At 37.8% G+C, this 14,233-nt stretch overlaps 1 protein-coding gene across 1 annotated transcript; it reads left to right on the forward strand.

Moving 5' to 3' along the window:
* Window positions 1-633: 633 nt before the first annotated feature.
* On the forward strand, window positions 634-11,717 carry LOC143434396 (ovomucoid-like). Its single transcript, XM_076913024.1, has 4 exons — window positions 634-731; window positions 2,185-2,210; window positions 4,691-4,821; window positions 11,627-11,717. The coding sequence occupies exons 1-4, from the start codon at window positions 674-676 to the stop codon at window positions 11,685-11,687; spliced, it is 276 nt and encodes a 91-aa protein (XP_076769139.1). The 5' UTR covers window positions 634-673; the 3' UTR covers window positions 11,688-11,717.
* The last annotated feature ends 2,516 nt before the right edge of the window (window positions 11,718-14,233 follow it).

Here is a 14,233-nt window from a genome sequence, read left to right on the forward strand (position 1 = left end):
ATCTGTAATGTTAGACCCTTTAGTGTAGAATTTATTTCTTTTTGTGATCTTCAAATCCAGATAGATTAATAGAAATAGCACATAATGCTCTTGAGTTTCCATGGCCGGGACTGTTTATCTAAATGTCTTATATTGAATATGGATATGTCCAGAGAGGGAGGGATGGGTATAATAAGAGTTAATAAAAAGGTAATTGCCTCTAGGGAATAAGGGGGAAGGAATGGATGGTAACCCTCTAGTGTCCTGAACTCACTGAATCAGAATCTGTGACTGACAGAAGAAAGCATAGGTGGCAAATATTGCTAAAAAGAATCCCCAGGGATACTCATTCTAAGTTAGTCTTGTATGTCTTTGTTTCCTCCTTATTGAGAAAAAGCAGAATGCTACACAACCAAATAACAATAAAGGAAACAAAATAAGAGGGTGTCACTCTTCCATCTGTTAGCAAGAAATATTTCCCCTAGAAGTCTTCTTGGTGTTTGAGAACCTATCGACTCTTCTTTTGCTGTCACATGGAAATAGAACACTTACAGAGTGACTTCATAATCGGGTCTGACATTCTCATCTCCGGGTCACGGTCACTGGTTCTGTAGCAGAACTCATCCCTGGGGCTCTTGTTAAGAAATTCTGGGCTGAAGGAATCCAGAGAGAGAGAGAAATTACATTTCTTCTCATGGAAAGGCCAGAAGCTTTCCTCTTGGCTTTCTTGGTTACTAGCTATTATTTCTCATGTAAGCATCTGTCAAAGATCCCCAGGGAAGGAATGAGCATTGAACATTCCAGGGTGGTGGAACAAATGAATAATTACTACTGTTTAGGTGTAGGAATGTTTGGATATACTATAAGATAAAAGAACTTAATATCTTAACCAGAATGAGTATGAGTGATTGATGGGGTATTTTTTGTTTGTTTTGTTGTTGTTTTTAATATTCCAAGAAATCTACCACAGACAGCATTGGACTTGGGTTTTAAAGCAATGGTCTGTGAAGACTTCAATCAATATATGAGAGATAATTTGGCCTTCTGTGTTGACTATCAGTGTTTGTTTGACCTTTTCTTTCTAATTTCCCCCTGACTCTCTCTCTCTCTCTCTCTCTCTCTCTCTCTCTCTCTCTCTCTCTCTCTCTCTCTTTCTCTCTCTCTCTCTCTCCCTCCCTCCCCCCTCTCTCTTCTCTCTCTCTCTCTCTCTCTCTCTCTCTCTCTCTCTCTCTCTCTCACACACACACACACACACATGAATGTGTAACTCATGTGCGTACACAAAGCATTCTAAGCAAAGTAGCATCAGCTTTGGAAACAGCTTACTATTAAAAGACTATTCAAAATCAAGTCTCTGGATGTCTCAGCATGGACCTGATACAATAGAAGGAGGTGGTTAATTGCTACATCAGTGCTGAAGTAGGAGGACAGGTGAAGGGTTGTCCCAGAGCAGTGATTGAAAAACACTAAGGCTGCAAAGCAGAATATAAAATACAAAGCTGCCGATATTTTAGGTAACTATTGACATAGAATTTCCACAAAAAGAAGCTTCCTTATCAACAGTAAGAAAATATATAGAGAGAAAGGCTTTATTAGAAACAGAAATAATCATCAGTGAAGGTGTGTGGAGGGGGAGGGGCAGTGTCTGTCAACAAATAGCTAAGATAACTATGAAAGACTAAATCTTCCTCTGAAACAAATCTGCTCAATACCTGTGGGCCCCAGTACTGAGTCCCTGACAATGAAACTTGAGGTCGTGTCCTTCCTGCTTAAAATAGAGCATAAAATAGAGAAATAGGTCAAAGAGTTTTCAGACAAAATATTAAGGGTCTTTTAAAAGGTATATTACTTTATGTGTATGGGTGTTTCGCTTTCATGTATGTCTGTGACTGGTGTTTATAATGGCCAGGAGAGGGTGTCAGATACCCTGGGATTGGAGTTACAAATGGTTGTCAGTTGCTGTGTAGATACTGGTAATTGTACGCGTGTCGTCAGTAAAGCAGCAAATGTTCTTAACTGCTGAGGTTCTTGAACAAGAAGAGAGAAAGGAAAAATTGGGGGATCAGACAGGTTTCAGAAGAACCTTGTGTAATGGGGGCAATTTTCTATGACTTCCATGGTTAATATAAGTATATTACTAATTTAGTGGGCTGCACATTTCAATACCTCATTGTTTTATTAGGTATTCTAAAATTTTCATTACAGATGTTATCAGTGAAACTTCATTTAAGGTAAGTTTGCCTCTATACAAGAATGATTTCCCATACCTGTAGAGTTTCTATTATTTTAAGCCATATGAAACAGCATCGGGCCATGTTCCATCTTCATGATTTCAGTTTCCTATGATTCAGACTCAATATCGCTGTCAAAATCAATCCTGGGGGTTGACCACACACTCTCATAACCTTTTCCCATGAACAGAGAAACTTCCTAATTTGATGTTTCATTTCCTCTCTCATCACCCTTACAAATAACCTACTCCAAGCACTGGCACAGCAGGGTCACCTGTTTTAGGAAAGAGACTTTCTTGGGATCAAAGTGTGCTTCTTCCTGCTGCTCCCGTTGTAGTTGTGGCTGTTTTCAGGTTGCTATATAGTTTGGTAGTTACCTAGAAGTTAAATGGTCACAATGACGGTGGTGGTGGTGGTGGTGGTGGTGGTGGTGGTGGTGGTGGTGGTGGTGGTGGTGGTGGTGATGGTGATGATGATGATGATGTGCTGGTGAAATATTTACCACCTTGCTTGAAAGAGAAAATGTTAGCCAACTTCTACTTTAATCATGAGACTGAGATTTAGACAACATAAATCTAAGTGAAATGTCTTTTTACTTAAGTCAGTAATACCTAGTGTTGTCAAGATGAAGTCCTGCATGCTTCACAGTGTCTTTTCTTCTTGCCGAGGCCCCTTGTCCCATTTTTCTAGATTCTAGTAAATAGAAAGTATTTAGGGACACATACTATTTCAATTTGTGTAACTGAGTATATAAATTAGATAACTTTTAAATTGGAGAGGAATTGCATACATTAGTAATGTATTCATATCATTTCTCTGCTCCCTGAAGCCACAGGAAAACATTGTTTTAAAAGCTTACTAAAACAAAACAAAACAAACAACAAACAACAAACAACAAAAACCTATACTTCTCTTTAATTAAATGTTTCCATAGAGGCTGAAGAGACAGCCTGGTGGTTAAGAGCACTGACTGTTCTTCCAGAGAACCTGGTTCAGTTTATAGCACCTATATGATGACTCACAACCATTCTTAACTCCAGTTTCTGGGGATGCAGCAAGCATTTCTGCCTTCCAAGGGCATCAGACATGAATACAGTATGCATATATACCTGTAAGCAAAACGCTCATGTGCATAGAATAAAAATAAATCTTTACAAATGATTTTCTTATGTCCATATCCAATTTAAGAAGTCACTTTTGCATATTTGAGTATCTCACAAAAGCATCACTACTTGGTAGAGTCTACCAAACGCACCATCCTGACTTAGCCACTAAAAAGGAGCTAGAGACAGTATTTCCCTTTTACTTAACTTGATAGTGAACCTCGTACTTCAAAAATTACTGCTGTCCTTTAATGTTTTAGAAAAATGCAATTGTAACTTCAAATTTATTATTGACAATTATGCTTAAGATAAATTTAGCATCATTAGGAAAGCCTGTGGGCTGGTTTGTGGTCCCTGATACATATGTAACAGACGACTGCCTTGTCTGGCCTTGGTGGGAGCCACTTGGTCCTAGGGATGCCTCGGAGAAGGGAGATGCTAGAGAAGTGAGGTGGAAATGGGGAGGTGGGTGGGGATGCACCATCTTAGAGGTGAAAGGGGGGACTATGGGATGGGGGACTTATGGAGGAGGGACCAGGAAAGGGGATAACATTTGAAATGTAAATAAATAAAATAATAAATAATTGTCAATTTCAAGAGAAATAGCACATGAACTTAGGGGAGGAATAATGGTTGAAGTAGTTGAAGCTTTGGAAAGAGCTCTTTAATGAGAAGTATTGGAGACTTTCAGAGCACAGAACCGCCTAGTGTAGACTGCACTACATGGGACTGTCCTGTGGTCTGCACTGCTAGTAAAGTAAGACATTGTTGGTGGCACCTGCCTGACCAGTGAGCTACACAGTATCCGGCATTGCAGTCTCTCTTCTTTCTACAGATATCTTATTCTAATATTCACAATGCTCCAAGCAAAGTTTATTCCCATTTTTATGCTGCCAAAGAAACAAAATAAAAGGTAAATATCAGGATGATTCAGCTATCACAACTCCTTCCCTTTCTATTTTAGAAACCTAATTCTCAGAGGCCTGAGTATGGCCAGTGTGGGGAAGGAACACATACAGGATACTGTTCCAAACACCACAGTTAGAATATGGCTCTGATGAAATAAGATCATTGCCACAACAAATATAAAGGCTCAGTCCTTCTTATTACTTCTTCAAAATGCTCTCTTTCCTTCTAAAAAATTTCTAGTGCAGCCAAGGGTCTGGGCTACGTAGCCTCAGTTACCTTACAAAATGATAACTGCAGGGTCCCTGCTTGGTGAATTTATCAGAATATAGTTTTGATCATTGAGGTTTATATGGGAGAAACATTTTACTATTGTTCCCTTTTACACAAACAAAACACAAATACTTTATGTTAGAAGCCATTCAGAGATCATGGGAGGAGAGAAAGTTTAACCTGTGGGTTTTGTTTTAGGTCATTTCGTGCAACCATTATCAAAAAAAGATTGTACAGAGGAAACACATATGCTCCATAAGAGTCAGCCCACTGTGTGCTTCTAATAATGTTACATATCCTAACTCCTGCGTGTACTGTTTCGCCAACATGTAAGTTGACTTGCCTCCCAGATCGGAAGCCCTCGGAGATCTAACATGTACCTGACCCTAAGGGCTAATTAATATTTACCGTTTTTGAAACAACGTACATGAATAACTCAAGATATGAATCTGTAAACTGAGAATTGGTAGGTCACTGGCTCCATCTAAAAGTTGTGGGGTGAGGGAGAGAAGTGGGGAACAAAGTCCCACCTCCAAGCTCAGAAGAGAAGCCTCTCTGCACATGCTTTGAACATTAGTTTTACTAGGAGAGTGGATGTGAACAATTTATCTTTCAAAAACATTTGAAAAACTACCCTTGAAAAGATCAGATCAAAGCAAGAAGTCTCGGTATTTGAAATCAGAAGGCTTTGGGTCGAGTCTGTCAAGTGGTAAGGGAGATTGAGGAGGCTCATAACCCCCCAAACCTCATGTCCTGACATTCCAGTTTTACTTCACCCATTCCTTATGCTTCAACCAGAATATCTCTTCTTTCTGGTTATTTTTCAAATGTGGAAAGACTGTTTCTGCTTCTAAGGCATTGTACAACATTTTATCCTCTTAAGAGAATTTTCTGGGCTCTTCTAGGACTACTGCTTCTTCCGCATCTCAGTTTAAACTGAACTCTTTTTTTAATGGTAAATCTATTTTATCAGGGAAAAACACAGAGGTACAATTTACCTCTAATGGTTTCCATATGAAATATTACCTTCCTTTTTCAACTCATGCTGTCCCCAAAGATTGCAAATTTTTTTCTCATTTCTAATCTGATGCCACACAAAAGACACATGACATAAAAAGAAATAAAGGTATCTATTGTTGGATTTTATACAATGCTTGCATCAATTATGTCACTAGTGAGCACCTGTTTAACAAACTAAGAAACTAGATGCTTCTCAAGAGTGACTGTAATAATGGGCATGAAATTCACTTCAGAATTTAAAACGCTCTATTCAGCACTAAAAATATTACCAACAGTGACTCACATGCATAAAATAAATAAACATAAATCTTTAAAAATAAATAAATAAATGCTATCACTTGATATTTTAAGTCAGTGTTTCAGGACACACTGTTAGAAGTAAAGACTCTAATATGATAGACCTAGGCTGGGATCTCAATTCATGTTTAAACTATATGATTTAGGACATCTTAATCTCATAATTGGGGTATGAGATTGGCTATTCTAGTTGAAAAAGATAACACCTAAAGAAGCTTAGCATAGTGGGTCTTAGCATAGTGTATAACAGCCTACATTTTGGTAGCGACCAACTAGAGAAACAAGCATCCCTTGGAGCCAAGGGTTTTCCTGGGATATGATGCTCTGACAAAGAGAAGTGATGAAAAACCCAGCATGACTGATCACTCACTGTCAGCTTGTCTTCACAGTCAGTGCCCCTATTGCTCTTTGCATATTTCCTGGCTCTTTCACTCAGGGAAGTTAGCCTGTTCTATAGTTTTCCCCAACAGTACACGAGATCTTCTGGATGATCCCAAGGCCTCATCTCCTTGGTTTTCAGGTTGCAGCCATGATAATTCCATAACATGTATGCCTTTGAATAAATAAGCATATGGCTGTTCTCTTCCTAAACTTCTTATTGGTCTTCCACTTTCTACCTTTTGTTCAGACTTACTGTCTAACCCTTTCTCCTGAAGTTCTGGGGCAAATAAAAACCTTTCAAGCCTAAGATCTTATCATTATGCTCTAGATTTTAGCACACTGGAAATAATAAGAACCATTTAAATGCTACTACTACTACTGGATTACAGGGTTATTTTATTGATTTATTGATTTATTATTTTCTTTTATTGAAAATAAATACTTTTCTCATCCAATACATCTTGATTATAGCTTTCCCTTCCTCTACTCCTTCCAGTTTCTCCCCATCTCTCTTCCCTCCCATCTGGATCTACTCCCTTTCCGTCTCTCATTAGAAAGAACAGGCTTCTAAAAGATTGAAAACCAAATATGACAACATAAAATTTAATAAGATAAACAAAAATGATCATATTGAAGTTGAATAAAAAAATCCGACAGAAGGGAAAGAGTTCCAAGAGCAGACATAAGAGTTAGAGACCCACTTATTCTCACAGTCAGGAGTCCCATAAAATCTGAAGCTAAAAGCTGTAATATATACACAGGGGACCTGGTGCAGACCTGTGTGGGCCCTGTTCGTGCTGCTTCTGTCTCTGTGAGTTCATGTGCACCTTGTTTAGTTGTTGATTCAATGGCTAATATTCTCTTGGTGCCCTCCATCTTCCCTGGCTCTCAAAATCTCCTACAACATCCCCTGAGCTCTGAGGGAAAGAATTTGATGGAGATCTCCATTTTAGATTCTCTCTCTGAATAGTGCCTGGCTGTGGTTTTCTGCATCTGCTGATGGAGGAAACCTCTCTATGATGACTAAATAAGGTATTGATCTATGAGTATAGCAGAATATCATTGGGAATCATTTCACTGATACATTTTTTTTTACCAGTTGTGTTTGGTTTTACCCTAGGTCACTAGGATATCTAGTCTCTCTGGCTCTTAGTTACCCTAGCAGTGCCAGACACGAATTTCTTCTTGGGGAGTGGTCCTTAGGCCAAATTAGGATAATTTACATAGAAAAGAAACCAACCCCTTCAACTCTTGGCAGCAAGCTCCTGGAAACTACTAGCCTACCTTCTACCTTCTGCCTTTACATTTTACCTATTCTAGACAATTTCTATAAATGAAACTATATGAAGACTTCCATTTCTGGTTTTGGTGACTTGGCTGAGTTTTTAAAGACCCATCCATGCTGTAGGGAACATTATTTTTTTGTGCCTTATTATGGCTGAAAAATATGACAATTGCATCTACTCTTTCATTCATTAATGGACATTGAATTGTTATTTGGGACCAATGTGAGTAATGTTGCTATGATTTTCATATACAAATGTCTACTTAGACATATACTGATGATTTTTCTTTGAATGTAATTCTATGAGTAGACTTTCTAGGGAGCATATGGTAAGTTTATATTTAACATTTTCAGAATCATCAAATTGTTTTCAAATTAGATACAACATTGCTAATACAATGCCACTAGCAATATACCTTTGTCAATGCTTGTTATCACCCATAACTTGAATGAAAACACATCAATAGGTCGGAAATAGTCTGTGGCATTATGCCTTCTATTTTCTTAATGGTTAATGATATATATTATTTCATAAAATTAGTATTCATTTATTATATACTTATTCAAATTCCTTTCTCACTCTCTAGTCATATTATTTGTGTTTTTATTATGGAATTGTAAGTATCCTTTGTTATGGGTACAATTTCCCATATATGTATATATAATTTTTCTTATCATATGGTAAGGGAACGTCAGTATTTCCTTTAGTACATGAGTTGTCTTCTCACTTTGCTAGTCATGTCCTTTAAAGCACAGAAGACAGTCATTTCGATGAAGTACAATTGATCTATTGCTTGTACTTCAGAGTCTATTTAACTTGGGGTAGTAAAGAGTGACTAATATGTTTACATTTTAAAAAGTGATATGTCTACCTCTAAGTTCTTGGAGGTCTGAGTCTTTATTTGTTTTGTTTGTTTGTGTCCAGTGATGAGAATTAAAAATGCTAGGCATTGTGGGATTTAGGCTTTTAAATGTTTTTAAATGTTGCACACGTATATATTAAGTACTGAATCTATTCTTCCTCACCCTCTCCATGTCCCTTCTCCTGCGCCTCCCAGTAGTCCCCTTTGTCCTCTTAGATGATTCATGTGTAATTCCATGCCATATATATTTAAATATGCACACACATATAGACTTGATGTGTCTATATAAAACTACAAACCATAAATGAGACAAAGCACATAGTATTTGTCTGAGATCGACTTCATTCACGTAATATAAAAATTTCAGTTGTATCCACCTTTCTGTCACAGTGTCATTTTTCTGCATGGTTTATTTGTTTTTGTGTGTTGTCGATAGTATTAGGGAATTATTCCGTTTTATTGTTTTCTATGTGAACATCAACCAGTTGTCCTAGAAACGTGGTGAAGAAATCCACTTCTTTCCCTTACTGGCTTGTCTTAGCAGCTCTTATCAAAAACTGCTTGACTATAAATATTTCGTTTCTGAACTCTGAGTTCTACCAATGTATTTGCCCTTTGTCTCACAACTCCACTAGGTCGGTTACGATAACTTCTTTTCTTACATTCAGAATCAGGAAGAATGGGCTCTTGATGTCACGGTTTCAGATTCTGCAACATCAAATTATTTTGCATCCTGTGGTTAGGAAGCAGTAGAGATGTTTTCAAAAAAAAATTCATTTACCGTCACAGCTCTAATGCTGCCACAGCAGCTCCCTTCTATAACTTATTGTACATCTACAGTTACTATTTCCTGGGAAACACTGGTTGTGTTAATGCACTTGTGTTGCTGCGTGTGACAGGACTATGACTATTGGCACTCTGCTGCCCTTTACTGGCAAATATTTCTTAAGCTATTTCTGAGTGTTTAGCATCTCTTCATACAATAATGGGACTAAAAAGTGTAGTTTCCTTAACTACAATATGTATCTTTAGCCATGGTGGTGCTGCCAGTTAAGCACCCTTGTCTATCGTGTGCTTTGATGTTTAGTACACCTTTGTCCTCCTGCTCATCCTCCCTCCCTCCCTCCCTCCCCATTCCTCTCTCTTCCTCTCTCTCTCTCTCTCTCCAATCCAGAACCCATTCTGTGTCTCCTGCACCGTTTCAGAAGGAGTTCTCTCATACCAGTCATCTAACCCACAGCTTTCACTGTTAGCTTCTTTAAGCCTTGCGTTTTTCTCTTCTCAGATTTTCAAAGAGTTAAAAAATGTGAGCCTAGGTCACATCTGGGATATAACAAGAGGGCAAAGACACTTTTTCTCTAACTACATGTGTGCCTCTTCTCTTGCGTGGGCCCCAGTAGTGCTCCTGCTTACTGCTGTACCCAAAGTCTTTGGCTTTAGGTTTTGCTTAAAGATTCATTACATGTATGTATTAATTTAACTTGTTTATTGAAGTGTTCGGAGGTGAATCCACTGCATTGCACATGCTGGCAATAACTCCACCATTGAATTATACCCAGAGCTCCATATACACCAGCTATAATTCGTAAAAATCTTGTTATGTATTTAGCATCAAATTTTCTAAAGACAACTGTGACATAATATTAAGTTTAAAAAGGAAACTACCAAATGATGGATATGGTGGCAGGACTTAAAATATATAAATTAGGGCTGGAGAGATGGCTCAGTGGTTAAGAGCACTGACTGTTCTGCCAGAGGTCCTGAGTTCAATTCCCAGCAACCACATGGTGGCTCACAACCATCTGTAATGGGATCCAATGCACTCTTACAGTGTGTGTCTGAAAACAGCTGCAGTGTACTCATAAAAATAAAAAAATAAATAAATCTTTAAAAAATGTGTAAATTATATATAAGCAAATATAAAGTATAAAAATACGTGATCGTAATCTTTTGAAGGTTTATTAATGTATCCAATTTTACCTTAGAATGTATTATATAACAGACACTGTGCTTGTTTCTACTTATGAATTATCTCATTCACTATTCAGAACAGTCTTACAAATAAGTATAAAATATCTACTTCCAGTTTATATATAATAAAAGAAACCTAGTGAGACTTGGGACTTGTCTAACTTAAAAATAAATCTGCAAATTTGATTCCTAGAAGAAATGGGCTTACCTTCCCATATTTTTATCTCAAGATTAGAACTTCATATCTGTACAGAGATTTAGAATTTTACAAAAACAAAAAAAAAAACAAAAAAAAAAACCACTTTCTTGGATTGGATATATATCTCAGGGGCAGAGTACTTGACTTGTCTAGCAGATATAAAGCCCTAAGTTTTATCTTGAGCACTGAAAATCTTACAACTGTCACTGGCCTTATGAGCAGTTAACAAGTACCTGGTAAATTCCAGGCACTGGGGCTAGGTGTAGTGGAAGAAAAGCAAACATCAAACAAAGTACTATTGCTCTCAGACTATTGTGCCAAACAATATGGAGACCAGCATACTTTTATGAAGAAATAATTTCCAAAACCAGAGCTTTTATAACACTCATGGCAGTATTCTATAGTAGGGTTGAATGGGAGAGGCATTCCCATTCCTGTATAGAAAGGAACTCCAAGCTTAATTTTCTTGCCTCTTTTCATCATTTCAAGTGGGTTTTAGATAGATGTCTTGACTCTAAAGAGGCTGTGTCACTTTTATATGAATGTGCAAGTAAAGCCTACTGACAACAATCTAGTGTAAAAATGGAGTCATTGGATTTCTCTTGGAACTAAGATTCTGCTGACAATATTTTCACTGTTTCCTATGCTCCTCTGCATTGTCTCTTGACCATTATGTAATTTTTCTCCTGATAGGCAGTCTTCTTATTTATAGTTTATTCAGTGTTTTCACATCAATCCCCAAAATCATACCCCAGGAGGTTACCAAAATTGTCATAATTATATAAATCTGATCATTATAATTGAAAAGATTTCCCCAGGATACAGCAACGTATTGATTCCCCTTCCTTCTATCTCTTAGGGCACAGGTTTCTATCTTTGCTAAAAAGCCCTTATAATTATTCACTATGGTCAGAAACAAAGGGCACTCCATGGCAGAAGGGTGTGGTGGAATTATTTAGTGAGATGAGAAGCAAATCTCTGTGGCTAAGATCTATGTGTAACCCAGGAGTTTAAGAATCAAGGGTCCCATCCATTAAAATTAGTGTACAATTGTATTAGGAAGAAGAAAGTTTATCTCATAGAAATTGTGTATAAATATTTATGTCACTTTTCCTCAGAGCTTTGAATCTCACTCTTCAAATCCAATACAGTGGGAAATGTCTGACGTCCAGTTCCTGATTATTCTTCATTCAGCATAAGTGAGACACTTAAAGCACCATCTTTTCCTCATAAGGGAAAATTTGTTATTATTACCTTGTTTAAAATCAATAAATTTTATCATTTGGACAGCTCTTATTTGGCTTGAGATTTATTTAATGAAACACATGGGAACTATATTTGATTCTAGAGATAAAATATTAAATTGAAAGTTATCCCTGACTGAAAAACTTATAGTTTAAAAAATTAACTGAGCTACTGATTGTGGAAAGAACATCTTATATCTGTATGGCTGTAGCACCTGTCAATAAATAAATCTGATGGCTTATGGACTAGGCAAGAAATAGAAGGTGGAACATCCAGGAGGCAGAAAAAAGTTCTGGGATTGAGTTAGGTGGGTGATCCTTCCTGGAAGATGTGAGGAGACAGACACATGGTACCTGAGCACGGGTAACCAGCCACATGGCAGAATGTAGATAAAACTAACTGGGTTATCTTAAGTAATGATTCTAGTCAGAGAACAGCCAAGATCTATGGCCATGGTATTTGTAAATATATTTTGAGTTTGAGTCTTATTTCTGAGAGCATAGGACTGGGAAGAAGAATCAGACCTAACTTCAACAACTGGTCATTTGCCAGGAGATATTTTTCATGAGAATCAGAAATTTGCCTAGATTCCTGGTTGTCAGAAGTAATCAAAAGATATATGCACTTCTGCAGATTATACCCTAGGAAAAAAAACCAAAAAAATACATAATTATTTAATAATAATACACAATGTGAGAAAGAAGAAAGAAACATTATGTATAAGCCTCACTGTAAGATGAGCAATTTCACAGAACATTCATATCTGACAAAGTCACTTTGTGCCTGTGATGAATCACAACAAAGCCTGCATAACTGCTTAATCGTGACTGAATGCTAGCAAAATATGCACATTCTCTGAGCCACAAAATATGAGATATGCTCTTATAATAAGACTATTAAAATGACTGATGTTTAACCAGTTATGACTTTTCCTTAGACTCATCTTCCTTAGTTATAATTAAGGATTCTGAAGACACCCATTTGAAAGATCGTGTCTAAGTTATGAGAGTATCCAATCCAAAGCAAAGCTTCCCTTCTTTAAAACTTGAAAACCTCAGACTGAACTCAACAATACAATCTCCTACAGTACATAGGACCTTATAGTACTTTCTTACAGGCGTGTTCTGCAGATCTCCAAGATACGCTTCTCCAAGATTACAATGCAAACTTGTTCAACTGTTGGTGTGTTCCTGGTGGTCTCTTGAGGAGAAAACAAGTGTAGCACTTAGTTTCTGTTGCTCAAGAGTATATTCTTCTTCTCCTTCTCTTTCTCCATCTTCATCTTCTCCTCCTTCCTCTCCCTTTCTTTCTCCCTCTCCTTTCTCTTTCTCCTCCTCCTTTCTCCTCCTCCTCCTCCTCCTCACCCTCCTCCTCCTTCTCCCCTTTTAAGTCTCTGCAAGGATATCTACAGAGTTACAAACACTGTGAAAATAGGTTCTAAGCTCATATACTTCCTTGTTCTCCATGTAACCTAAGTGGTCAGGTGCAGCAGAGAAAGCTGCTTAGGATCTGCTAACAAAGTCAGCATCCTAGTCAAAGAACACACTGATGGTGGGGCAGTAAGATGGGGGAAGGGATCCCAGTAGCACTGATATTTAAATAAAACTCCTTTTCACACAATGGGGGGTCTCTACTTCTCTTTTGTTAACTAGGGCTCAATCGCCTGCTGCCAGGTTCTGCCTGTCACCTTGAACATCTTCTCTGCTGGTCATCCGCTCTTATGCCATTCTCAGTATCTTCTAACTACAAAACTCAGCCTAGTCCGAGAATCTAGACAGTCTTCATTTTTTGAGGAATCTAGTTAAATCTTCACATAAATTCCTATTTTTTTTTTTTTTTTTTTTTTTTTTTTGCATAGCACAATAATGTTCAAGTGATGTGTTGAGGTTTGGGTTGTTGCTATGAATTGTAGCTAAAGCTCTTCAATGTTCTGCCCTTACTGGAAACAAACAAACAAACAGCAAGCAGAAACAACCTTCCAAAATGCCAACAGTGTCCTATAAGAAACACCTAGCCTCCGCTCCCCAGATGACAATTGTCTTGTCTCCGCCATTTCTGCTTCCCATGTCCACACATGATGCCAGTCATCAATGAGAGAACATTCCACTGAGCCAGGTGTGGACTCAAAACAGAGTAACTTGGCAAGCTTTGCTATCAGACCCCAAGGAAGATAAATACTTGCCATCTCTGTGCTTACCCCTTTCTTTTTAAAAGCAAGTGACTGTCATGGGTCTGTCAAACCCTGCTTGACTGTTTCCTTTCTAGACCTGTATCCCTGTGAAGCCTTCTAAGGCAGAGGCTCTTAGGGAGTAGATCTGCTGCTGAGAAGTTATAACTTACAGAATATACCTTCCCAATTGATGGTCTTTTTATTAACATTTGAAGTTAGCGTAGAAAGGAGTGCATTTTATTACACAGCCAGCAGCTTTTGTCAGTAAACATGGAAGAGCATTTCCTGCCATTGCTTACTTCAAGTTCAA

This window comes from Arvicanthis niloticus, chromosome 14, assembly GCF_011762505.2.
Source record: "Arvicanthis niloticus isolate mArvNil1 chromosome 14, mArvNil1.pat.X, whole genome shotgun sequence".
Taxonomy (NCBI): Eukaryota; Metazoa; Chordata; class Mammalia; order Rodentia; family Muridae; genus Arvicanthis; species Arvicanthis niloticus.

Excerpts from the sequence above, each read along its gene's own strand:
- LOC143434396 (XM_076913024.1), top strand. The coding sequence starts at position 674 with ATGGAAAGGCCAGAAGCTTTCCTCTTGGCTTTCTTGGTTACTAGCTAT. Across the intron at positions 732-2,184 it reads TACTAGCTATTATTTCTCAT|ATGTTATCAGTGAAACTTCA; the intron begins GTAAGCATCTGT and ends TTTTCATTACAG. Across the intron at positions 2,211-4,690 it reads TCAGTGAAACTTCATTTAAG|GTCATTTCGTGCAACCATTA; the intron begins GTAAGTTTGCCT and ends GTTTTGTTTTAG.